General features: G+C 40.5%; 1 protein-coding gene across 1 annotated transcript; it reads right to left on the bottom strand.

The window, feature by feature from the left end:
• Positions 1–1,924: 1,924 nt before the first annotated feature.
• On the bottom strand, positions 1,925–18,199 carry RAB18 (RAB18, member RAS oncogene family). The gene is made up of 7 exons (XM_080583362.1): positions 18,034–18,199; positions 16,069–16,124; positions 9,961–10,022; positions 7,932–8,004; positions 5,706–5,824; positions 5,562–5,628; positions 1,925–4,064 (listed from the first exon to the last, which is right to left on the bottom strand). Exons 1-7 carry the CDS (start codon positions 18,099–18,101, stop codon positions 3,889–3,891), a joined length of 621 nt encoding a protein of 206 aa, XP_080439488.1. The 5' UTR covers positions 18,102–18,199; the 3' UTR covers positions 1,925–3,888.
• Positions 18,200–27,932: the final 9,733 nt, after the last annotated feature.

Genomic DNA, 27,932 nt, shown 5'->3' on the forward strand with positions numbered 1-27,932 from the left:
ACCAGATGTTACTCTGGCACAAGCACAGGGACAAAATTTCTTACTCTTGCATTAAAAGCAGCCACACAAAGCAAGCACACAGCAGTTTGGAAACACAGCTTCACAGTTCTTTGCCTGTATAACCCTTCAATTTTTAATTAAGGTGCCACAGGTACTCATGAGCAAGGTATGTAGAAACCTTACAAAATGAGACAGTTTTAATGGAGTGCTTCTCCCGTCCCCCGAAATCTAACACTGCTGGAAAAAGACCAGGAAAAACACCTTATGTTTTGCCCTTGAAGGCTCAACTACATCTACAAACCATGCAATCATTTACCTGGCAACACATAGAAGCCCTGCTCATACTACTGCAGCTACTTGACACCTTCATCAAGGACAGCAAGACACCAAAAGTTACTACAGGAGTTTTGAACAAGACAGCACAGGCGGGCTGGATGCAGTGCCTTGAGCATTTATATCGGCCCTCCAGTAGCTAAATAGCAGTAACTCGTGCTGTTCACAGCATAGGCTGGCCAAGTTTTGCAAGTGTTTAATAAAAAAAACACATCCAGTTCAGCCTCAAAACATGAAATTATTACATTACTCAAAACCATAGGACAGGATGAGAAGAATTATTGCAATTCACTATGTATCCTTCAGGTAGCTGGCAGACAAGGAAAACAAAATGAAGCATATAGACCAGTTGCCACTGCAGTATGTAATGGTGGCAAGAACACCACTGCTTCCTGAAGTTCTGCCAAGGTTGACGAGACAGTTGATAGTATTGTTCAGGGACTTACTGAATCGACATTTTCATTTTGTTAAGGCTTACTTTGAGCCAGCTGCTGATCTCATTATTGCAGTAGGAGAACAGGAAAAGTGATGCTGTCCTTTGGATAAAAGCCCTGCTAGCAGAAATATCAGAGTGATAAAAAGAGCATCTTGAAGCCTCCACCAAAAGCCTGTCCCATCTCCCTTCTTAAAAACCATGGAAGAGATAATCCAAGACAAAACCATAACAACACTGGGTAATATTCACAAGTGTAAATTCAAGATGATCCAACTGCTCTGCCATATTATTCCAGGCTGGTGTAAAGGCTATGAACAACCTCTGCCAGTCACAAGTACCTAACTGCTAGTCAACGTTTTTAATATTGAAAACAGAGTAAATGAACTGGAAACAACCTAAGGTTTAATTCTGTTTCATGATCACGTAAGACTTCTCAGTTATCTCACTCCAGTTCAGTACTTTCATATAAAAACCATCTGCCATGGAAATGGACACATTCTCATTACCTAATGAAAAACAATAGCTATCCCCTTTATCCCTCAGCTACTTACTGAGGTAGACTGAACGATCTGTTAGGTATACTTCTAACAGCAAATAGGCCTTAAACCGGTATTAAGCAGAAATTGTGATGCAGCCTGCAGTAGTTTTAGACATAGTTGCATGACAGCCAAAACAGTGAAACTGCACTTGGAAAAAATACTGATACAATTCTGACCTGCACATAGAAAACATCGGAAGTATGGTAACAGTCTCATTTGAAAGATGGCAACCAAAAACAAAAGAAAGGGTTCCTAACAAAGAATGTAGCAGAGCCAAAGTAATTGATGCTAAATTTGCTCTAAGGTACGGGAAGCACAGGAACCTACCACCCTCCAGTACACAGCTTCTTGAGGAAGGAGGGAAGTGAAACTCTAGGAAAAGCCATTCCCCACAGACATAGCTAAACAGGCTTAAAAGGGGAAAGATAGAAAAGCTTGTTGCAAGTCAAGAGCTTGTTTCAATTAGAAAATGCCTTTTTTTTTTTTCTTTTAAATACAAGACTGCTAAGTGTTCTGAGTCTTACTAAGTAGATTACTAAGCAGGCTGTTTCAGAATACTCCTCTCTCCCCCCCCCCACCCCCCCCACCCAACCCCCCAAAAGAATTTGCAGGGAAAGAAGGAGCAAATGAGTTTATTCTTCACAGAACAATCCCTACTATTCACAGTACCCTGCAGTTCCTCCCTTTGGGAAGGGAAGCTGTCAGATCTGGCCAAGTCAGAATAAAAGATGAATCCTGGTCCTGTGATAAAAGGACCTTTCTGAGATAAACTAAAAATTAAGTCTCTTCCTTATATAGGGATGTATCCAGACTAGAGGGAAAAACAGCTATGTAAATAAATTGCAGGCCTCTGCCTGTATTACGATACTTGCCCAATATTACTGAAATTAAAACTGAGTAAGTTTATATTATGTTTCCACAAGTTTCCTCTACTGCTAACATACACAAAACTGGTAACCAGTGGCCTCAATACTAACAAATAAGATTTGCTCAGTCCACATATTCTGCATCATGAAACAGTAATACAAAGCTAACATTTTAATACAATATGTATGTGTATTTAATATCAATTACATTTACATATTTAAATTATCCTACTACATTAACAATACTATAGATACAATATTTGGTAAAAACAACTAGCACGGTTAAGTCTTCAAATTTGGTATTGTTTTCTAGCAAGTGTCAAACAATAGAAAACCAAATTTCCATGTGAAAAGTGTATTTTAAGAGAAGCAGCCAAGACCTGCTGCAAAATACAGATCATGTATGCTAACATGTACACAAAACCTTGCAGTAATAAAAGGTAGTCATTCACTGTATTTACAAGAAATTGCCCAATAGTTCGGTTACTGATTGCACTATAGTGATTATTAAAAAAAATTTAAAATCAACACAGCATCCTCATCTTGTCCTTCAAAACTCAGAAACGATTCCTGTGTAAGAAGTGACCTTGTTTAAATTGCACGTGCTGGAAAATATACAACTTTACAATAGAAAGAGGTTAGAAAAGTTGAATACTGTGGAAAAAAATTTATTAGCCTATACAAGTCTTCTGAAACAAACCATTGGCTTTGATACAGTAAATTCAAGTGAATACTCATTGCAATAGTATTTTCCATACAGAAGCCCTAGAGCTTCCCACTTAGTGTCTGTGACAGGAAGTTATATTTCTGAACAGATAGCCACACAAAGCAGACATGTAATAGTGATCTTCACAGCCATAGTGAGCTACAGTTTGATAGTTATATTACAAACATTTAAGAAAATTAGGCATCTGTACTGAAGTGTGGCAAACTGATTCACAATGAAAGAACAAAGATGTCATTTAGATCCCTTGCCAAAATGAAGACTTTCTACAGCAGGTGTAGAGTAGACTGCATAATAAAAACCTAGAGTGCAAGAGTACCACAAATTGAGTATATAAATATCACAGGATTAAAACTCCAGTTAAGCCATCAACTGAAGTGATGATTAAAAAGAAAAATGGGCATCTCCCAGCTTTGCAAAAAAAGCTTTCAAAGCATCTCTTCCAGAAGGTGCTGATATCAACTGTGGCCTGTGCCAATTTGTATTTTAGACAGCTTTGCTGAAAGAAAAATTCAGCATTTGTCTAAAAGCTGTATAATCGTGCTTTTTTAATATCATAAAAAGCATCTACTAGAAGAGATGAAATGTAACATAGCTGACATTGTTTTTAAGATCTGTGCACACTATATAGTTCTGTAATTTAAACAGTATTTAAAAACAAGAGAAAAAGCAGACAATGTAGTGATGTGTTAGATGGACTTGTTTAGAATAGTTACATGATGGATGTATGCAGTCAAAACTTTTAGTGCATTTGTTCTTGCATGTTATTTATGCTACTTATAAAAACCTGAAGATCGCAAATTGGGCATGCTTACCATAACATTTTCAAACTGGGAAAGCTGCAGAACAATTTTCCTACTAGTGTTCACTGCCATGATACAAAACAAATATGTGCAAACTGCAAGGTCCCTAAAAATAGCATTTAATGAGTTTATTTACAGAAAGATGTCACTATCTGTTTAAATATGCAAAGAATAAGCTTCCCAAAGTTTATAACATAGAACAATATCCACCGCACGCGCCTCCTGCATATCCTTCTTCCTTGTTTGTTAATTTTACACCTCTGTTTTGGCTCTCACTCTCCCACAGTCCTGGAGTCTGAATGATTTTTTCAACAAGTTCTTCAAAGGCACACTGTACACCATCACATGTTTTTGCGCTTGCCTCTGGAAAAGGGGAATTTGCAAGAAGTCAAACGTTAGCATAGCTTCCAATAACTTGTTTAGTATTTTTTCTTCAAGTCAAGTCTTAGCCTACCACCTAGACTTACAACTTCTACAACACATACTATAACATGTAGCAGTGCCAGAATTAGCAAGTATGCAGATTTTTGTTGCCACAAAGTCTTTTGAGCTGCTGCTTTATTAAAAGAGCTTTCAAACTGAATGTCACTAGAGTATATGGAGACAGGTTATTTTTTTCTGTGAAAAGCAGTTCAATAAAGGGAAAAAAGTCTGAAAAACCTGGTTGCTCTAAGAACTGCAGTACTACTACATCATAAGAAGCAAAGGACTCCCTATTGTAGGATTCTAGGTCAGCCTCCATAGAACTATTCTAATAATAAGCAATAAGTGATCTCATTTCTTCTGCAGTTAGCTTAATTCTTGGTAATCTCATCCAGGAGTCTTTCTTTCATTAAACCCAAGAAACATTGCTTACAGGGTACATTATGTGAGCAAACAGATACCATCTGTAACTGTTCAATTCCACTAAGGCTTGCCTTGTTCTTCTATACAGCTATGCAGACACTTAGCTCACACGCACACATATATCTATTTTCAGTTTCATGTTTCTTTTTATCTTCCATACACTTAACAGCTTACGCCTCAACTTTGAGCTTTTTCCATTTTCACATCTGACAATGAAGCCAGAAAGAAACACTGCAGGATTCTAGGCAAAGAAATGTCCTTAGTCAAAGATGAGGAACACAAGCCGAAGTACAGGACACGTCAGTGAACTGCTTTGGTACTGGAGTCATCCTATAAAGTAATCCTTGCTGATCCTTAAATGAAACAGGTAATAAACTTGTGCATAAAGAATCACTTCACCACCCACTTTAATTTATCATTACAAGGCTTTGCCTACAAAACCCATCTCATTTGCAGAAAGATGAGACCAGCATCTTTCCTTCACTCATGACTATGTCACTATTCCATCCTACCCACCATTTACAAGTTAATTATATTCCCACCTATTTTTACATCCGAGTTCTAACACAGATTTGTCACGTACCAGCTCTTTGCTGAAGAGCTGAAATACTGAAATAAAGTACTGAACACTGCATACTGAAAGCTGGCCATTAGTACTAGTTCTCCCTCTTTCATTTTGCTTCTGTTATTAACTCAACAACTAGGCCCGGACCAAAAAATAAATAAACAAACAAAGCAAAACCAGGTTTTGTCAGACTACAGTAGATACTGCATTCCACCCATAATCCTTACTGACCACTCCAGTATATTCACCCACAGCTAGACTAGACTTCTGGGCATATTTACAGACAGTTTTAAAGAAGACAGGTATATTTATCATCTTTGTACCTACTGCAGCTGAGAAATACCACTAACTGAACTGCATGTATAAAAACTATGAATCCTACAAAAATAGTACTTTCATTATGTAATAAAAAAAATTAAGTAAAATCTCCACAAATGCCTGTAACGTACCTATGAACAACATGGAATGTTTTCTTGCAAATTTGAGACCTTCATTTCTGTCAACTTCACGGTTTTCCTATAAGACACAGTATTAATATGTATTGTTAACAAAATATATCAACAGAATGCTTACTGCAATTGAATTCAGTTTACCTTATCAATCTTGTTTCCAACAAGCATTTTCACTATGTCATTCCTTGTGCAGTACGTTTCCAGTTCATTTAACCAGTTATCCAGCTTGGCAAAAGTATCTCTTCTCGTGACATCGTAAACTGAAAGATATCAGCAATATTATGTCACAATATTTTTCTACAATATAAAGAAATACAGCTTACATTTGAAAAGGTGCAAAAATTATGTTTTTTGAATTAGAAAACCAAAGGAGCCCCAAGAATTCCAGTTTACACTTCATTCACCAGCTCCAATCATTGATGATAACAATCTTAGAGTTGCTCTGCATTAGTATCTACTGTACTCAGATTCATTTATGCTTAGACAGTCTAGATGACAGAGTCTATCATTCTCCAAAGAATCCTATACTTGCAAACCCGATAGAGGATACTTGTTAACACCAGTATACCTAAGATATGCCAAGAAGATGTCATGACCTTCTGTACCGATTACATCTCACTTTCGATTACTAAGAGCGTTATTTATACAATGCTGCTGCTACGCTACTGTTAGAATCATAGTCATCTAGGTTGGGAAAGACCTTAAGGGCATCAAGTTCAACCACCAACATGATCTACCAAGTTCCATCACTAAACCGTGTCCCTCAGTGCCATGTCCAGACATCTCTTAACACTACCAAGGCTGTGGACTCCACCACTTCCCTGGGCAGCCCATTCCAATGCTTGATGACCCTCTCCATGAAGAAATTGGTCTTAATATCCAACCTAAGCCTCCCCTGCCACAACTTGAGACCCATTTCCTTGTGTACTGTCACTTGTCACTTGAAAAGAGGGACAAACACCCTCCTTGCTGCAACCTCTTTTCAGGCAGTTCTAGAGAGCAATGAGGTCTTTCCTCAGTCTCCTCTTCTCCAGACTAAAACAACCCCAGTTCCTTCAGTTACTCCTCGTTTAGCCAAAGTGAAGTGACCACCAAATCCTCACAAATACTAATAAAATACTGAATCCTCGGCATTTTAGTGTTTCAAGCTACTTAGCTTGTGTATGGGATACACATACAAGAGTTACAAGAGGCACCAGGAGCAGAAAGGGCAGACAGAAAGCAGACCTTGTTAGATCTAAATTCCTCTAGGCAGTGACTATCTAATAACGGCCATTTCAAGCTATGAAAATGTTTTTTCCTTCACTCTCATTTCCCATGTGCAGATGGACACAAACAGTTGGTTTCAATCAAACCTATGTTTTGGCTTGCAAGAACAGACTTACTTCTAGGGAGCTGTTTGGTAAAGAAATAGTAGGAGATTATTTTTTAAAGAAGTTAGAGGGCTAATCTCAACAGCAGAGCTCTCTAGCTCCTAAATAGCACTTGCTTACTTTTAAAGCTTTCAACACTAAGTGGCAAGTTCAGTGACAGTGACCAAGTAACTTGACAAGACGTGCCTTCATAGTGTCTTCCTATATCAGGAAGATAATGGAACTCAAACTTGAGAAACAGTATGTACAAAACCAAACCTACCACTAAATCATGGCCCAGGTCATTTTAAATTAAACAGCTGGACTGGACACAATAATTGAAAAAGGTTCAGTCAAGAATCTCTAAAATCAGATAAAACAAAACAACAAAAAAAAAACCACCATTCCCTGCCCTTAATCTCTTTAATTAGCTCTTTAATTCTAACAGGGGAACAGCAGAACTTCATAGGACAGTGCCTAACAGGCTTTCATACACACAACAAGAGATACTTCACTACATAGTTGCAATTACGGGTTTTGCAGACTGATGCATTGTATGCTCTGATTCTGACAGCGTAAGATCACAGCAGTACGGAGACTCAAACAGCAAAAAGAAAGAGTCCCAGCCAAATTCCACCATGTCTACAGTAATTTCATTAGAAAAAAAAAGAGTCTTTTTTTGACTCTTGGCGTACTAAGCATGGGCATAATACAGAATTAGCAATCAGTGAGCAAATTCCTGGCAGTACAAGGAGAGCTCCAAGCTATCCCTTTGAAAAGCAGCAGCTTTTAAACTCCTGCAAAAATCAGTGGTTCTCAAATTGGTGAGAAAGACTACTCAAGAAAGTGGTTAGACATCAAACTCCAGACCATTTAGTATACGAGCTGTTTGACACACATATAACGACTTTTAATACTGATTTGCCATTACATAAAGGTAACATGAATTTGTGTAGCCCCAATGCACAAGAAAAAAAACCCACTTACTCAAAATAGCAGGCAAAGGTATACCTACCTAGGATAACACCTTGTGCACCTCTGTAGTAACTGGGTGTTAGTGTTCTGAACCGCTCCTGACCCGCAGTATCCTGAAAAGCCATTCAGAAAGTTCCATTATTCAGAATCTGAGCAGAACCTACTTTAACTCTCAGGTATCCTACTTCTAGTGAACACACAAAGTAAGATTCGGAGTCATTTAGCACACACAACTAGATGAATAACTGAATTTATGGCTGCCCGTCATTTTACCACACATTAACTTTGAGATTCTGTGTAGTCTGTTCTGGGAAACACATTTAAACTGTTAAGTGTAGTGAATAACTGGGCTGTATAACAATAACATAGTTATTTCTGGTGAAGCATTTGTTGTGCAGCTAGCAGGGCAGCAGCCAGCCAGAAAGCAGCACTCTAAGATTTTATAACAAGCGTCAAAACCTGTGGCCACAAAAGCAGTTCCCTCACTTCTAACACCTCCATCCACACAGCCACAGTAAATGCATTTAACGTGCTATGACAGAGCTGAAGCAGAAATAAGTCTTTTCTATTTGTTATTAAACAAAGTCGAATTTACAACCTCAAATTTGAAGTGTCAACAGCTTTGCAAAAAAGCAAGTATTCGAATGCTAATTTCTTGTCAGAGATTAAGTTATAGTACATACTATCTCAGCATTATACATACTGCAGACTTTATGCATCAAAGATTTAAATTAACTTCATCCACGTTACCCCAGGTTAGAAGCTTACTTAAATTTTTTGTCAACTGAAGTCACCTTCATAAAAAAATGAAATGCATCAAGAGAACAAACAACTCCACAACCTTCTCAACACATGAAACAGCGGGGGTTCAAAATGGTTCCCAGCCAAAGAACCTGAATAACTCTCCTTGGCTTTCCAAGTTTCTACAAGTCACTCACTGAATCCCACACATCTCAAGCTGTTTCTGTGTCATGATACAGCTTTCCACGCATTTCCAGTTTACCTCAGACTTATTTCTTCATAGTTGCCAACTGACAAGTCGTTGCAGGTTTTTTTCCTTGTCAAGCCTATGTTCTAGTGAAGATTACTATTTGTCACATTAAGAGAGCAAGTCCCGCTTCTTAACTGAGATATGATGCCCTTTCAAAGCAACATAATTGTAATGGATATTTCATGTTCCGCTACTTTCCAAGGAAGCTGAGAATCAAGGTTTTGTTGTTTCCTGCTACAAGACGTTTGAGCTTGAATACTCAAAAGGTTCAACTCACACAAGCATGGTGCTGCTTTGCAGAATTGAGTATGTAGGGAAAAATTTGAAAGTACTTTTTCTTCCTTCACTTGCCATGAATTTGGAAGCTTTACTTTTAACTAAAGCAAATGTGAACACTAAGGCTAAGACAACAAACTCTGCCTCTCCCTTTTTCAGCTGCATCTGCTACAAATAACAATGACTCAAGCCTGTAAGTCTGTGTGACAGCTAACATTTTTAGGCTACACTACTTTGAGAGGTAACATTTCTGAGCATAATTTGAGCATATAACACAGTAATTCTCAATTAGTATACTATAAATTTCACCTAAAACATTTAGGTTAAGAATTGCATCCTTTTAAAAGCTGTCAAGTACAGAGAAGAACTATGCATGCAGGTAAGTCTCAGATCAGGAAGGGCAATACCTGCATTTTCAAGTGTTCTATAAAGACGTAACATTAAGCAGGTAAGCATACCCTTTAGAAGTTAAAAGAATGTATTACTTCAAAAAAAAAATCTAGGAATGACCACATTTACACTTTTGAAGTCTGAGTGGTTCAGTACCATCCTACTCCTTCTCCTCTCCACTCCTATCCCAGCAGACCCAGAATCAGTATCGCACAAGAAGCTGATAGACAACAGAACTGCCCCATTAGTCAACAGTCCACAGGTCATTCCACCTCCTGAGTGTTCCAGGATTAACCTCCCACTCCTCCAAGTTACCTCCATATTAAAAAGGATTCTATACATCTTAGACATTATACAAGCCATCACTATTCCTGAAACAAAGCAACGCATTAGGAACACAGGCAAGACTTACCCATATCGCTAGTTTAGCTTTGTTTCCATCAACTGAAATAGTTTTCACCTTGAAGTCTACACCTATGGAAGAAAAAAAAAAAAACCCTTTTAGTTCTTCAAATATACTCCATATTTTTGGAAGAGGGGAAAAAAAAAGTTGTGGTTTGGCAGAAGTAATAAGAGTGAGAGCAAGGTATTGAAGTAACTGATTAAACTTAAAGCTCATGAGGTTGTACAGACGAAAGGCTTTTGTAAAAGCCCAAGGACAGTTTAGGCCATTGACTCAAATATTTTACGGAGGCAAGGCAAAAAAAATCATTTCCAATATTAAAATACATATTTCAGAACAAATATTCAAGTTCTGAATCAAATGGGCTAACTTTCTATTCATTACTCATACATGTGTTCTTGAGCATGTTATTGGTCTTGAACAAAATACTTAATATAGGAGCAAACTATTCAAGCAGGGGAACAGGGCAAATCCCTCACTATCTCAAACCATCCAATCAAGTCCCATCAAGGTGGTCAGCCAGAGGTAAACTGGCACAGACAGAGAATTAGACATCCATCTAATAGGTGACTACCGTCCTGGGAGAAGTAATGTTAGATGACAGCAATTCCTCTAACAGGCATGCCAAATAAGCTCCAGATGACTTGAACGTGCAGTATGCCTCTTATCAGGATTCCAGCAACACCAGGGACTCACTGCTATCACACACGGCGCCCACGAAATGAACAAACAACGGTTTTTCTGTTGATAACATACCTCACCATCTGAGGATATTTTTCATTTATTTTTAAATGTGTAGGAGCTAACAGCCTATCACTTGCCCAAGGACAGGCGGTAGAAAACTCAAGCCACAGAGGACAAAATATTGACTGCACAAAGTTAAAGGACAGGTAATACAAGCAAGTTCAAGAGGCTAGGTACGGTCACGTTCCATTTTACTCTCCAACAGACAGTAGCCCTGAAATTAGGTAGAATAGTTGTGTGGAAATTTAACAGCTTTTCTGTTAAACTTGAAAGTTGTTCACATTAAAGTCTTTGCATTTTGAATTAAAACGGCCGTCATTGTATTTGCTGTAAGAATTTCTGTTTTAGCTATTCTAACAGAACATTTAAGTCGTGTTTCAAGGTAAGTGTGCTGCACTTCCATTCCCAAGGCCATGCAGATTACAAACAAGTCTAAGTGGCTGCCAAAAGCACTCAATTTATAAAACCACAGAGTGGACATGGGATGCTTAAGAAACAGTACATTGTAAGCAGATTTACACTATTGCTGATGTTTAAAAGAGCTTCATTAAAAAATACACAATTTGTATTACACCATTGCGCAGCTTCAGCTTACTAGTTTTCCTTGAAGTTTCAAGAACAGATAAAAGCTAGTCAACTGTGACTGCATTCTGCACTGGGAAGCGCCCCTACTCTTATTTCAAGTACAATTTTGGCAATGCACTTTAACATTTGCAGTAACTGAACAGAACTCTCCATTTTTCAGAGGCTAAGACTCTTAATCTCTGACTAAGCAGTAACATAACGCATTACTCCACGCACAAGGATGGTGCTTTATTTTAGAGTTACGTTCAGAAAACCTGCCACTATTAACTTTTTTCTTTTAAACCCCAGTTCTTAGAACTTTACATAGTTCTCAGAACATTGCTATGCTAGCAAGTTTCCTCAACATGATCCTAAAGAACATCCTGTCGTGCCAATTTTGTGGCATTTAGCAGTAACCTCCAGACTAACACCATCTCTTCTTCCACAGCAATGGCATATTTCTTTCCCTGAACTATAAGTATCACCATTGCTCAGCTAGGACATCCAACTGCCCACTTACCCATAAATCTGACATCGGAATCTGTAACTGTAGGTATTACAAGTCTATCAGATCCATACCATAAATCAAAAGCATTTCATAGTAGTTTTGAGAAGGAATTTTCTCTTCCTTAGAGCAAACATTAACTGCCTTTTGAAGCCAGGGTACCCTGCTCCCATTAGATAAATAGCCCTAGCATCTTGTGCCTGCGCAGTTCTGCAATTTTCATTTAATGCCTGCGCACCTTTAAGTTAACTTTAAGCTAGCAGCAAGGTTAAGAGAGAATGCTTTAAATTTTGCATGAGCAATATGAGTAAATTAAGAAACTTAGCGAATAAATCCCACGTATTACAGACTCTTGAAAGAAGTATGAAAATTAACAAAGAGCACAGTAAAATATACCCTTTCAGATGATAAAGACATCGCAAAAATTCTAGCAAACAGAGGAATTCAACATACACAAAAGCCACGAAAGGAGAAGAAATCTTTTAACTATGTAGGTTTTTGATAATCCATTGTCTATAGGAGGACACAGAAAACTGCAGAGCTCAAGAAAATCAGGTTAAACTGAACGAGCCGGGTATGTGTGTTCTCTAAAGACTTCAGTGAAACGCAGACATGTTTGTGTGACAAGTGTCAGCTCTAAGCTTGCAAGACAAGGGACGTTTCTAGCCCTGACAACAGAAAGCTGGCGGTGCTTTCCACCATGCCCTGGAAGGCAGCCAGAAAGAAGACACCGTGCTCCACTGCACTCCTGCGTGCTGGCACCTACTGCCCTCCCAAATGGACTCGGTGCTACACGCCAGCACGCTACGGACTTACGGTCTGCAAGTAGCTCTGTCACTTTCACGCTGCCCTTCCTTTTAGGAGTGCTGTATTTACACCCAGGGCAAGATCAGCTGGAGCTTATTATTGGTGTAAAAGGTAACTGACAACTTGGACATCTGGGAGTCGCAGGGCTCCAAGTGCATGGAAGGCCAAAAAGTTAAGAGACGCTTGTATGCAATACATTGCTTCACTTATGAAACAAGGCTTGCATTTAGCATTTATCTAGAATCGTTCACACAAGGAATGAGTAAAGACAAGCATGAGCAGTAAGGACAACAGAAAATATCAGCGTATAGTGATCCATTAGATGAAGCCCTGCGAACTAGTTAGCCTCAGAAGAATGCAAGGATGACAGCGATCTGGTAGGATGAATAAGACATGGTTAATCCAGCAGAAGCTACTGAAGTCAAAATATTTGTCAAAGTCAGCTCATCCTCCCGAGGGAAACAGGATTTTTAGAAAATCTGGAATAAAACACTATACAAATCATCAGTTTAGGGTTTAATTTAAATTGCACCCAGGAGCTGTAGGTTTGTGCAAGACACACAAATATTGCATCTCAGCAGGCAAGGGACCAGTCATGCTGCAGTCAAGCCTTAACCCAGTCTTGTGTTTTCATATTTATTTTCTAAAAAAAGACAGACATAACACATTCTCCTCACTTTTTTCTCTAAATAAGAACTCTAGTTCAGCAGTGAGTACGGAGATGACATTATTTGTAGTCAACACACTCATTTTGGAAAAGCACTGTACTCTGCAATCTCAACATACAGACCTTAAAATTAAAAACCCTTCTGTCCCCGAACTCAAAGTGAAATAGTGTTTAATCAGCACAAAGAGAGATCCAAGCCCAGATTCACAAAACATTTTGGCATCTCACCATCTTGCAAATCCCAGAATTTTGCAGCTGGAATCTGTCCTTATGTAGCAGTAAGAACTCACTCACAAATACTTTATCCATATGAACAACAAATCCTGTCCTGAACTGAGAGCTGAGATGTTGCCTCTCAGTAATAAGTCACCAGAAAAATGGAAATGCCATAGCCTAGCACTAAAAAAAAAAAAAAAAAAAAAAATCTGTTTCTTTCCCACTTAATATGAAAAAAGGACAAAAGGAATGTGCTATCCCACGAGTGCTCCACACACCATGCTACATTCACAGCTGGGGTTGCAGAAGCTCCGCTCGTTTGAGTATTCTGTAGAGTTTAAGTTTTATATGAGCATGAGTTCATTCTACTTTCCTACACCAGAAGCAGCACCCTACCCTGAGGATGTAGAGTAACCTTGAGTTACAGCTACTGAACAGCCAACAGTTCGCCAACACGCATCCTGCTGTGCAGTATGATAAATCCCAAAGAGAAGGAATTACTTCAGGAAATAGATACTTAGTTTCTTAAATAAGTTCACTGACGTCAAGTTTTGACACTGGTAAAAAGTCTTACATACAAACAGCAGATGTTACAGCTACTGAAATACTCCATACATTCCTCTGTTTTCTCCTTTTAGCTCAAACTTGCATCGTGACCAACTTGCCTTGTAACATTATTTCATTTGCTCATGAAACTTTGTCATACTTTCTAGCAAAATTGTTATTAAAACTGCTATTACCTGTCACAAACCACAAAGCCTAACTTCAGTAGATTTAGGTCAATACTGACTAGAGAGAATACCAATCTTGTACATCATCCAACTGAAGATGAGCGCAGTGACACAGGGCTACCTGAAGACTTTATTTTTTAAAACAGCCAAATTAATTTGCATCTTCAATGCACAAACTGGCAATTACTTCCTCATGGCCTACACTGGTCAAAGGGAAACAGCAGCCGCTTGCATGAGTGTTTTGTCCTTTCTGGAACAAATTAAAATAGTTCTTTTGCTGATGAAGCACTGTATTCAGGCTTGATGGCACAAGAAAACTAGCATTTACAAGTTCAATGCCAACTCTGAAATTTTGCCATTGCCCTGTTAGGCAGATATATAGAGTCAGATTAGAGATGCTATAAAAACAACTCCATCCGTGAGTGGATTTCAGTCTTTCCTGAAGTTAAAAAGCCTTCAGAAAGCCATGATCCTTAGGTTTCTGGAGAGGTCAGCAGTGTACGATGTCACTCTGATTTTAAGTGGGCCAGCAGGCAGTACTGCATCAGTAACATCAGTTGGAAAAACACACCTTTGACATCTGCTCAGGAAACTACACAACCTTACCAGGAAAGCCTTAGCAGTGCTTCGTAGCATATGCCTGTTCACTGCCTTTGCACACGGTCATTCTCCAACCTTAACATGCTTATAGCGGGGATCCCCAGGTGCAAAGGAGAAGCAAAGCAAGAAAAGGCTGAACAAACAGCGTTAATACACATCTTGTCAATTCCTTATCACTGCGTTTCTCAATACCCCACATGAAACAGCACTCCTGTACCTTATCTACATTAGTGAAAAACAGATCAATTTGTTTACTTCTGAACCAATTAGGCAGAACTGACTTTGAGCACCAGCAGCTGAACTTAGGGATTTTTCTTTTCATCCAAGCCCTCAGACAGAACTCTTCCTACAGAGGAAGTAAAAAAGTCTTTTTTTGCTGCAATAAATTGTATAGAAAAGTCACCTTTATTTTCCAATACAGCAGTTGCTCATTTGGGACAGACTGTCATCAAAGGATGCAAAATGAAACTTCTAAGAACATGATGCAGCTATCTCACAGTGTATCCCACACTCTGCATTACTCTCCTCTAGCACAATTGATTTTGCTGCTGGAAGGCATCACACCAACACAGCATGACACGTCACTCCTTTTTTCCCCAGCAGCTCTAGATTCTTGGCTCTCTCTATACTTTATTTTTTCATTTTCAAGAGTATTAGCTGCCAAGGAACTGCTTACTAACTAGGAGAGAAAAAAAAAAAAAACCATTGTAATTTCTTCCCTCTAGAAGAAAAGCAGAAGCCACACGTTGTCTAGTGCACTCTAGTATTGTTGGAAGTTGCAAAAGCTGACATCCTCTAATAAAGAGAGTCCTAAGTACTCTTAGCACTTAAGCTACCCAAGTATCTTGTTACATAGAACAAGTTCTGGACAGCAGTATTACTATTCAAGCGTAAATAAAAGTGATAAATCAGTAGGAGACATAACAGTTGCTGCTACATTTCCATTTTAACAAGAATTGCTGGCAAACTCCGAACTGCAGATTGCTGTACTAGGCCTGTCCTCTACCCATAACTTAGGGCTTCCACCTTCATGAACAGTAACATTTACATCTGTTTCCTTAGCCAAGACGATATTTCACCATAAAGGGGACAACTGCAGCCCAGCACAGACAACACTCTGCGCCAATTAGTGCTACACGTTAAAGCTGCATCCACATCACTCCTTCCTCACAGAAGAACAGACATGACTGAACTTTGCTACCGGTTTGGCAAGTCTGAACTAACTACTGTTTTGTACTGCAGCTGGTACACATTTTTTTCAGGTAGCATCAGCACATACTTACCAATTGTTGCTGCAAGTTCCGGGTCAAATGTATCATCTGTGAATCGCAGCAGAAGGCTGATAGGGATGAAGGAAAAAGAAGAGTTAGTGTTGGTTACTGCAGTATAGCCACAGGAACCAGAAGCCTGTAAATTACAAGTCTGAAAGTATCAGCAAGATCGCACAGCTAAAGAAAAACACGCCTTATTTTCCATCCCTTCCATCCTATAAAAAACAAAGAAAGGGGAAAAAAATCTAGTAGCCGTACTCTGAAAGGAGAGCCCATTACAGTGTGCCTCTCTGAAAAAATTACCCTTCAGGTTGTCAGGTCAGTTGTCTGAACAGAGCCATGGCCTGCTTCTCAAAGTGTTTTGCTTCTATCTTATTCTATTTTTATTCTCCCAGAATTCGGTACAAATGTAAGATTGTTTTCATTTTGTATTGCCTCACACAGTACTTCTGCAAGCTTAAGAAGAAAATTCCAAGCCAGCGTTTTATCCCAGAAATAACTCCTTGTACTGGGCATGCAGCAGAACAATAAGGACTACACCCATCACAAATAAACACACAGAACTGTAACAATGGAAAGAGCTCCACACCATTTTACAGTTTTGTATCCTTTCTGTATATCTAATGGCTTTCACATGCAGCATTTCCCCCTATCCATGGATGTTTGCTACCAATAGAAGAGCCACAACCAGGATTTGCCAGCACATCACATTACAGTAGGAGGGTCCTTCCTAGAAGTACCCATAAAGCCACAGTGCTTGTACCAAATATAAATACTCCAGCAAGACACAGAGTTTCTTAGAATACTGTTGGTTCGGTTTTGTTTGTTTAAATTAGTAACCTTATTCATCTGTGGCAAGTGCATATTGCCATGTGGCAGACAGCTGTTGGCTATGACTGACAGCTTCTGTCCATTTCCAGGCCAGAGAAACAAAGCAAGGCCCTGTTTACTTTTTGCTAGATTCTATTTGAGAGCAGCTATTTTTAGTACAACCAGCACTAATTTTGCCATATTTAAGTGAAACGGAGAACCTTCATACTGCCACTAGAATAAGAACATCAGTTTACACGACCTGAGAGCTAAACTCAGCCGACCTCTCCTTTCCCCACCATTATTTCACACGCAGGTATCTCCCACAAATACAGTGCAAATCATAGGGACCAGGTGTCAGACGCAGCATTTGGACGGGATGTCAGGACTCCAACCAATCCCACGTCAGGCTAATGAGTTTAACAGCTGACAATTCCTACTCGAGGAGCAGGTAAGCAATGACAATCCAAGATGTTATTGTTTCACAGCAATTTTATTCTCTTTACCTATAAGCAGTCTCTCGTAACGACATTTCTGAATTGCAGAAATAAGCATACACACAGGCATATAAAAATTTGGGCATGCTGTGTCACATGCCCACACATAAAAGAATCACGTCAATTAAAAGAAATTATGCCTGTCACCAGATTATTGATTCAGTAGCTAGCTCAAAGCAGTGACTGACAGGTTTTTAATTAGTGGGGTTTGTTGTTTTTCTTCTAATTAACGATTTATATGTTATTTAGGGCCACGAAAGGAGACTAAGATTACTGCCATAAAAACGAGAAATTAAGCATGAGTAGCGCGGGACATTCCCAGATTGCGTCTGCATTTTTGTCTCATTTCCTTTGCTAAAACCATGGAACTGTCGAAGAATAAGGAAAAAATACTAGGACAAAAAGAGGCAGCTTGGACAAAAGCCACCAAAAGGGTGCCACACACGACCCCCAGCCCCTGAAACACGCCCATTTCACGCCCTAAGCCGCAGAGGGAGGCCCGGGTGCCCCTGACAGGGCTCCCAGCGCCTCAGCCCCCCCCGCTGGGCCAGGGCCGAGGGAGGCCGGGGCGGGCCGGGCCCTGCTGAGGGCAGGCCGCGCCCAGAGGCCGGGCGTCCAGCGCGTCGCCCCCGGGCCTCTGCCCCGCCGGGAAACGTTGGCAGCCCCTCACCTGGACTTGCCGACGCCGCTCTCGCCGATGATGAGGATCTTCAGCGTGGTCAGCACGTCCTCGTCCATCCCGCCCGCCCCGCACGGCGCGGCCCTGCCCGGCCCCGCCGCCCGCCCGCCGCTCCCTGACCCGGCCGCGGCGGCACCGCCTGCGCATGCGCCTCCCCCCCCCGCCGCCGCCACAGCCGCCACAACAGCACCGCGCATGCGCGCCCGGAGCGGTGGGGTGGTGAAGGCGGGGGAGGAGGGAGAACGGCGCCCCCGCCCCGCTCGTGGAGCATGCGCAGAGGGGAGGGAGGGGGCAACCGCTTGTTTACAGCGGGCGGGGCGAAGGGCGGGAGGGGCGCGCATGCGCGGTGTGTGGGAGGGGGTCAGGGCTGAGGGGTCTGCTTGGGGGGGGAGTAGGGAATCTGAGGGGGTGTCAGGGCTGAGGGGGCTGGCAGCCAGCTACTTGCAGCACTAAACAGTCAGCAAAGGGGCTCCACTATCACCAGCCTCATATGTCCAGCAGTGCAGGCCAAGTGGCATGACACTGCATCCTTTCTGCCACCTCTAAGCATATCAATAACACTCTGGCCAGTGATCTCAGCTTAACCTTTTATTTCCCACCTCACGCATCCAGCATGCTTAGGGGTAGTACTTTGTTTCCAGGTAAAGGTGAATCCTTTCACTGGACACGCTTCATTATGAAAATGATGAAATTGAGAGTGGAAAGGTGTGGACCCTGAAAGGCACTTTCTCAGACAAACACGCAGCGTATGTTTGCGTTTCTCAAAATCGTTGGGGGACGAAAGCTGGGTGGTGCCTCTCAGGTTGCTGCTGCTGAGGAAGGTTTGAGAAAGATAAAAAGACTGTAGATAATTTGCAGAAAAACATACCCGGCAGAGTCCTCTATTAAAAACACCTAAATGTTCTTCTAAACCTGATTGCAATGAGAAAACCTCTTTATAACTAATTTGGCTACCCTGCTATTACAGCTCAAAACCTGCCTCTGACCGTGTGTAAGCAAGTGAATTGCCTTTAATATTAATCAAACGCATGTCTGATGTGGGGCTGAAATTGTCCTTGGTCTTTGCTGTCGCTCTTGGGCCAGCAAGACAGCCTCTTCTCGTCTCCAAACACTGACTCTGCAGCCTAAGTGAAAGGCCTGAGGCTCTTCTGCAGTCACTCCAAATGACAGACATCAAGCCACGTCAGCATTTTGCACAAGGCAGGTGTACTTGTGAGACACTGTGGTTGTTTTTGTCAGCGTGCTGGCTATGGAGGGCATAGTTCTTTAGCAGAATAGTGATTTTGCTGGGCAATTGTATTCAACTGAGTTTCAGGGTCCAGACAGTAACCATGCTTTTGCTTTTGAAAAGTAAACAGCTCTGGTGCCTTATTCCTTCCGCCTTCAGGATCTGCTGTCCTGCCTCCTTTGCCTCAGAAAATAAACTCCCAGGATGAGTACAATAATAATAATTATCCTATTAAATTATCGAGGCATATTCTATAATTAAGCGTGTGCAAATATCTGGCTGTGTGTGAACTGTGACTGTTTATTAGTAATAACCTGAGATTTCTTGAGGGTGTGATTTAGTTTTCTTGGTGTGGATTATGCTTTGGAGTGACACAAGAAGAGAGTGTGTCTATACTCTGCAGTTTGTATTGCAGTGTATAGGAGCTGTGGGATCTTAGCATGTAGCAGGATGAGAATTTGAATTTGGAAGGCGGACCCAAAGAGCAAAGTATTTTAGTAAAGATATTGAATCCTTTGAAGTCAAAGAGCATTTGTTTTTTAGATGGATTTTTTTTCCATTGTAGCCATAGAATCAGATTATAATTCTGTATCTCACTTGGAATGAAGGGTTGGCCAGTATGGCATTCAGATCCTTGACCTTAAAGATGAGCAGACAAAAGAAAGCAGCCAAACTTGCCCTAAATGAACAGTTCCACAGCTCATGTTTATGGATGTGGTGCTTTAGACCTTCCTGAACATGCCCTTTGAGAAAGGTGTTTCTTTGAGTTGTCCTCCTCCAGACCAAGCAATGTAGTCCTCCAACTCTGAGATCAACTCTGTCTGCAGCAGATGATTCTGTTTGCTGTCTGTGTCATCTACTTCACCTCTGGAAAGCCAGGCCATGTTGTGCATGTACCAGCCCTATTCCAGGAGCCAACGGTACTGGATGATTAGTGCATTTTAGATATAGCTCCTTCAAATGAAGTGTTATTCACTGAACAACTATCAGGGCAAAATGTTAATTTATTTTCCATAAGACATCTGTAGGGTCTTTTCAGGGAAGCTCTCTGATTTGGAAGAGACGTAGCCTGCTGTAATTCATGGGTGTCTGCCTGTTTTCTTGCCTGCTTTTCAGGACTTATTAGGAGTCTTCGGTTATGATGACTAACCCAATCCTTTTCTTTAATAACACTGAAAGTTTTCTTCTGTTTATCATTTACTATCCCTTTTGATCCTGACCTCAGATGTGGGAGGGCCAAACTATAACAGCATCGGTAGGCTTACCTGATTATTACTCTTCCTAGAAGAACACTGGAGATCTTTTGACTGCATTTTCATTTCTTACTCTGCTTACTCTTGATTTTTTCCAGTGATCCCTTTGAATTTCTATCAGAATAGCACCAAGCAGATTAACTTGTCTGCATATAATACTTATAAATAATTATACATAACTTTCCTCATTCATCATACTAAGGGAAACAGGCTGATGGTAGAAAACTAAAAAAACTGGTTCCAAGTCAGCTCCTCCCGCATGTGGAGATGTATAGTGAGAGAGAGATGAAATTTGCACTTCAGAGTTTTTCCTCATACTTTTACACTCTTTTATGGAGACTCCCTAGTTCCTGCCCAGATCCAGGACTCAGAAAAGTAGAAAAATGTCATCTCCATCTCAGCTACAGCAAGTATATGATACCAGTGTTCCCGAGGTTTTAATTACTTCGGGGGTGTGAAGGGAAAGAAGGGGAAACACCCTAACAAAAATAGTTCTTGTGATGATATTCTCAGTATCAAGTTCCCCTGTATGAAAGTGCAACTCACTAAAGAAGCCAAAGCGCCTTGGTTTCAGCTTAATTAATTCTCAATTTAAGGAAGAGAAAGGTTGTAGGCCTTTTGTTTTCAGCCATATCCTTGACCATGAGAAGAGGCCATAAGAGTGAGTAACCGTGACAGCCTTTCTCAAAAGGTGAGCAGTCACTTTCAGTCCCTCCATTAGGGCTGGGATCTACAGTGAAAGGGTCACTGAACTTTGTGTGTCCTTAGAGGACCACGGAGCAGCTGCAGAGCACGGGGCCCTTAGGCTGCCACCGTGGGCAAGTAAGGGCTAGAAAGACCTCCATCCAGCTCCTCCCTGCTGAGCTAGCTGCGGTGTAACCTTAGCAACAAAGATGAGTGTGTCAGAAATGAGTCAGTAACATGAGAGACAACCTGGAATAAACAACTCGGTCTCATCCTGCGTCTGAATTCTGTGCCTGGGAGCCTTTGGTCACTTGACTTGAACCATCTGCTTTAGCTTCTATGGCTTAAATATGGGAGTAATTTTATTTGCTACAGAAGACAACAGAAATAGCAAGGACTGATTTGACGGGGGAGACAATGGTTTGTGTTTTCCACATAAGCGCTGCCTAGTTTAGCTTGAGCTGTGAATTTCATGATGAGAGAGTGGCTACATAACTGCATGGCTTTCCTCCTGTCTCTTGCATCACTAAGGCCGTTACCAGTAAAATCAGGCCTTGAAAATTATAGGTTCTGTTTATGCTGTTTAGGTACACAAGAGTTTCAGGAGGATGCACATCTCTGGGTGCTAAGTCCTTAATTCATTGATAGCTGCAAGGATATTATCAGTTGTGCCAACTCTGCACAATGTCCAGCTGAAGCCAACAAGCTCAGCCACTTCAGAAAGATGTTGACAGCAACCTAGTCTCCCGTTGTAAAGACAGATCCTGCTATCCCATTTCCAGATCGTGTGCCTGACCCACAATTTGTATTATCCTGGCAATGGGTCAGGAGTTATGATTCATGGTGAAACAAGCCTGAGCGCTAAGCTCATCAGTCACTCCTAGCAGAAACAATGCACATACACATGCTCATTCTTTTGCTCTTCTTCACACGGTAACGTGCAAAGTTTGTAAGAGTGACTATCATTACGTGCGTCAGATTCAGGGAAGTTCCTTTTCCGTCTGACATCCTTAAACAAAGCAAGCACATCTGTATGATTTCACATTCAGCAAGTAACAGCAAGGAGTGAAAGTGCAGCAGAAGTCCCAGAACTCCAGTCAGGGCTTTTCAAGACTACACTGAAATGTACATGACCTCGCTGTGGCTGACCTCTCCTTTTCTAAAGAATACAGCCTATTTTTGTGAAGCAGCTGCACGTCTCTCCTTGCCTCCCTCTCCAACAGCAGCTGGAGCTGGGCTCTCCCATCTGTTGATTCCTTCAGTGCCTGCTCAGTTTCTGTGGGCAGTAAGGTGGGTTTAAGACTATAAGCACATTAGCTCTGGGCAATTAAAATACACTGCTTATAGTCAACACAGCTTTAAAAAGTGGATTACACACAGCATTGGGGTCGCAACAGACAGGAGGCAGCAGTTTGGGGAAGAACAACAACAAAAATAGCGTTTCAGCCACTCAAAATGCTAAGGCTGTATACGAGAGTGATAATAACAGCATTTTTCAGAGAAAACCAACATGTATTTTGAAGATCATTAAGTGAATCTTGCATAATGATCATGAGTAGATTACAGATTCTGTGCTGGAATAATCTGCTTGCTGAAGATAATAGAAAAACTTAGTTGCGTGCTTTGAAATGCTGTTATTTTACTCAATACTTAATGTAATATTCAAGACACAACACCTCTTATTTCCCTGCTGGAAAATGGTGAAAAAGGCTAGCTATCTTGTAGTTCCTTTGAATTTATTCAGATAAATTGCTTAATCATTTAATCCCAACTAATGCAAGCAGTAGTCTTAAAAATTACAGTTTATCTTCCAGCATCATGTCATGAACTTTTAAACCAAGGGCAGCTCTTAAGACTGGATGACCTAAATATTCTGTTTAAGATATCTCTAAAGCAATTGTTGAAAAACATAAATAATAATGATATGGAAGTGGATTCCTGATTATGATTGTCAGATTCCTTATAAAACATTAACTACATTTTAAATAAGAAGAAAACAGCTTTCATATTTGAAGTACATCTACCATCTACTGTACATCAACAATGAAAAGAGTGAGACAATGTTTTACAAAGAACACAGAAAGAACAACAAAGTTTGGATATTAGAGTTTTCCTGCAGCTGAACTTCATGTGCACTTCATGAACATATTGAGCAGTTCGTGTTCTGAATTATTCTTTGTTCATGGCAAATGTATTTGTATCCAGAGCAGCACAATGTATAATGTATTTACCACAAAGATCAGAAGAGACACACAAAAAGAGAATATTTGGCAGACCAGGTTCACATGAAGTATTTCCTCTGGGTCTTAATGAAATAAAAAGTAGTAGTACTTTTCCAAAGCTTACTATTTCCACATTGCTTCATGAATTTTTCAAAAGCCACTTTAGGATTTGCTTTGGACTTCATACGTTGGCGGGAGAGCTAGAGATGCTTTTTATGAATACCATAAACTTACTAGAGGAGGCAAAGTAGGCACGCATCTGTGTGCAGTAAGTACCTTTCTGTAAAAATCTGTATTTCCCACAACGAAGGCAACTGGCATTCCTTTTCAGAAAATAGTTGTTCTGAAATGAATGTTCTTGTTTTTCAAGAGGATGTACTTTTTTTGTGGTTTAACCTGGCCAGCAGCTAAGCACCACACAACTTTAAATGATCATTTTAAGGGAGGAAAATCGGGAATGGAGTTACTTTCCATTTAAGAAATAATGTATTCATCTAGCCTTCTCCAATTGCTTTTAGTAACGGATAACATTAAGGGGGGAAGGGAAGGGATAACCCCATCTCTGCTTTGGGATCGTCTTATCGATAATCCCTTCTGAACGTTTAACATACCTCATCTAGCCTGTGGTTGCATGTGCCTGCAGGATTAGCTGTTAGAATGGCACCGGCTGGATTAAGTAACCCCACTCGTCAGTATCTCACCTTTTGCGCAACACTGCATGAAGCAATCGTGACAAACCAGAGGATCTGGTGGGCAAAGGACAGAGACACAATATCAAGGCAGTGACTGCCAAGTAAGCCAAACAGCAATCTTTATTAAATCTCTAACAATCACTAGAAGAAATGCATGCAGAAATTGGAATTCAAATCGGGTCAGACCAAGGCCTACCATGGCAAACAGTTTTGTCAGGGCCGATCAAAGTCTGTCTGTCTCCGGTGACAGGCAGTAGTGGCGTATGCAAGAGCAAGTAATGGTACTTCCCCAGGATGTTACTGCAGCCTTCAGCAGTTTGTGACCCAGGGCTTTTGGAGCCCGTGGTGATGGTGTCATCATACACAGTAGCTGCAATTCTCTTCTACAGTAGCTGCATTTTTCTTCATCAAAGATAATTTCTCCTCCAGGTATTTTGAACCCATAATAACATACACCATCTAGAGCCTCCTGCAGCAAAGAGTTGCACAGCTTAGCTACGTATACATCCTTCTTTTAGTTTGATGTGTACTACCTACTACTTTCATTTGATTTCCCTTCTCATATTAGAAGAGACAGTGAGCAACTGTCTATTAATTTACTCTATGCCACACCTGATCCTGTAGATTGCCATCATGTCCTCTCACGGTTTTGTTTTTTTTTCAGCCAGAGGAATCCCGAACTATTTAATCATTCCTCACATGGATGTCATTATAATTTTAATTATCCTGTTTTCACTTGCTGTACAGTGACTGTCCTCCTGGATCCTTTTTCAGATGAGAAGACTAGAACTATGCAAAGTACACAAAATAGGAGTGTCCCCAAGGAATGGCATATTTTCTGTTTTATTCTATGGGTATTTTCTAGTATTTTCTAGTGGTCTGTTTGTTTTATTGGCCACCACTTAGGCCTGTACTGATATTTTCATAGAATTATGTATTATAATTTTTTCTACTTACTTCCATTTTCATTCTGGAGTGGTAACAACCACAGCAGAGCTCTTCACTATGGATGTACTTTTAGTATTTTAAAACAAAATCACAGAAAAAAAAAAACTCTGTTTGTTTGTTTGTTTAGTCTGAATGTAATACTACCTCTTCCCTGAGGTCCTTTTTATAACTTGACTGATCACAATTTTATTTGGTAGACTTGGTAGATTTCTTCTGATATGTTTGATAAGGAATTTATTATCAGGTTTTGTGTGTTTTGTTAGTTGTTCCTTACATTTTTTAAAGTTTTGTATGATTCTGCTTTTATATATGCTTGCTGTAGTTTGTATTCATTTGTATTTTCCTCATTTCAGTGAAGCTCCACGTTTCTGTAGTATTACAGAATTACTGAAGTTGAAGGAGACCTTTGGAGATTGACTGGTCCAACACCACATTTGAGCAGGATCAGCTACAGCAGGTTGCTCAGGACCACATCCAGTCAGGTTTAGAATATCTCCGCAGGTGGAGATTCCACAACCACTCTAGGCAACCTGTTCCAGCGTTTGACCACATTCACAGTAAAAAAAAAAAAAAAAAAAAAGTGTTTTCTTGTGTTCAAATTGAATTTCATGTGTTTTAATTTGTTCCTGTTTTCTCCTGTCCTGTCAATGTGCACCAGTGAGAAGAATCTGATTTTATCTTCTTCATTCCCTTCCATGTGGCATTTACAGATGTTGATAAGCTCCCCCTGAGCCTCTCTTCTCCAAGCTGAACAGTCCTAGCTCTCCTGGGCTCACCTCATATGAAAGATGCTGCAGTCCCCTATCCATCTTCATGGCCCATCACCAAAGTCACTCCACTAAGTCGGTATCATTCTGGTACTGGAGAGCCCAGAACTGGTCACAGCTCTCCAGGTGTGGCCTCACCAGTGCTGAGCGGAGGGGAAGGATCACCTCCCTCCACCTGCTGGCAGTGCTTTTCCCAATACAAGCCAGGAAGCTTATAGCCCTCTTCGCCCCAGGGAATGCCTTCTTAATTCTAAATGTCCTATAACTTTCTGTTCATCCATATTGGTCTTTTGTGTCTTTCTATAACTGCTACTGACAGGTGGTTTACAGTTATACTACTGATCCTCAAGTAGCGTGTCTTCAAATAGTCTGCATTTTACCTGCATTTTACCCTTTTAGTTTACCTTTTTGTCTTCTTTTAAGTTCTTTTTTTAAGTCCTCTCCTTATTATTTTTTACTGATTTTGTTCTGTTTTTTTTTGTTGTTGTTTGTTTGTTTTTTACTGTTCATCATTTCTACACTGTTATTGAACGTGATTGTTGCAGTAAGGCTGTTTTGTAATTTCCTTTTGAACTAGACCATTCCTGACATTCAGGACAAAATGAAGAATTGTTCTTCCTCTTGTGACGAGCTACCTGTTTAATGGAGAAGTTATTTATGACATCCAAACCTTCATTCCTAGCACCGTGTCCGGACATAATATTTTATGTAACCTGCTTGGAGGTGTCTGAAGTTTTCGTTACATACGTGAGTTTCCTTTCCCCTCAGCCTCTCCAAGAGACTCGCCATGACTCAGAGGCTCGTCATGTCAGTGTTCCTGTGATCTCTTTGGTCAGGCAGTCAATTACATGCTCCCAGTCCTACGTCTTTGTTGTTTGCATGTTAAGTAATCATTTTCCAATCAAAAAAAGCCACAGTACTAATAGTGGTAATAACCATGTGGATCAAGGGTTGACCAAACACAAAAGCCAGCTGATAAGACAGGAACATAGCAAACCTATGAGAGAAGCCATGTAGCAGCTACTTTATTGTAGCATGACTGTGACAAAGGGAGGCAGTGGAAATGGGCATTTGGCACAGGATGGGCTGTTTGTCCGTGGTGGAACCTCCAGCAGATGGAGTACCTGACTGAAGTGTCTCCAAAGTTTGGGCATCACTGAATGCATGAGATTACAAAATAAATACAGCTCAAGGAATGTGACGTCCTCCGCTCCTTCAGGAGCATAGCTTATTTTATCCACCAACATACTCGGCAAAGGACCCTTGTTTCCCTGTCCAACAGAGGACCGATGCCAAGGCTGGTGTAACTGTGCCGTCTATATTCACTTTCTTTTAAGCACTTTCCTCACTAGGTGGCCATGGCAGCATAATAACAAACACTGTGCATCATTAGATCGTCCCTTATAAAAACTGCACTGCATCAGGGTTTTGGAAGCATTTGCAGTAGCATGGTTGAGTAACTCTTTTGCACTTTCATCACATTTCTCTAGTGTTTGGAATGTATTATTATTACAAAACTTCCTGCTGAGGCACACTGACGATATGTTGCAACTCCTTTTTAAGAGATGCAGGTAGTCAGTATTTCTTCCTAGCAAGTCCATCATAAACAATTATAATGATTTTATAATGTATTTGTATAATCCCTTTCTTCTGAAAGTTATCATGCAGCTCTGAGGTAGAAGCCAGCCAGAAATCATGTAACACATCAACCTCAAACAACAATTTAGAAGAGAAAGCAAAGGCAAAATACAATCTCTGAAGCCAAAATATAGATGGACACAGTCAAAATGTAACAATGCTAAAACTACCCTTATACCCTTGCAAAAATTGCAACAGGAATCTACGGCTAGTGTTCATGATCTTTTTCCTTACCTCTCAATTGATATGAAACAGTGCCAGTAAATGAGCAAGCCACTTTAATACCAAGCTGAGGTACTGATTTCCAATTATTTCTGTATTTCCACTGAACTAATGCCTGGAGACCTGCATTAGAACAGGGTCCAACGGTATTCGTTTCTGCAAAATCACAAAACTTCTGAAATGGTTGAAAGATAAAACCAGCCCTACTTCTGCAGGCAAGAATTTTCCCTACAACA

The sequence above is a fragment of the Anser brachyrhynchus genome (genome assembly GCF_964034855.1).
Source record: "Anser brachyrhynchus genome assembly, chromosome: 2".
NCBI lineage: Eukaryota > Metazoa > Chordata > Aves > Anseriformes > Anatidae > Anser > Anser brachyrhynchus.

Excerpts from the sequence above, each read along its gene's own strand:
- RAB18 (XM_080583362.1), bottom strand. The coding sequence starts at position 18,101 with ATGGACGAGGACGTGCTGACCACGCTGAAGATCCTCATCATCGGCGAG. Across the intron at positions 5,825-7,931 it reads TGCACAAGGTGTTATCCTAG|TTTACGATGTCACGAGAAGA; the intron begins GTAGGTATACCT and ends GATATCTTTCAG. Across the intron at positions 5,629-5,705 it reads TTGGAAACAAGATTGATAAG|GAAAACCGTGAAGTTGACAG; the intron begins GTAAACTGAATT and ends TGTGTCTTATAG.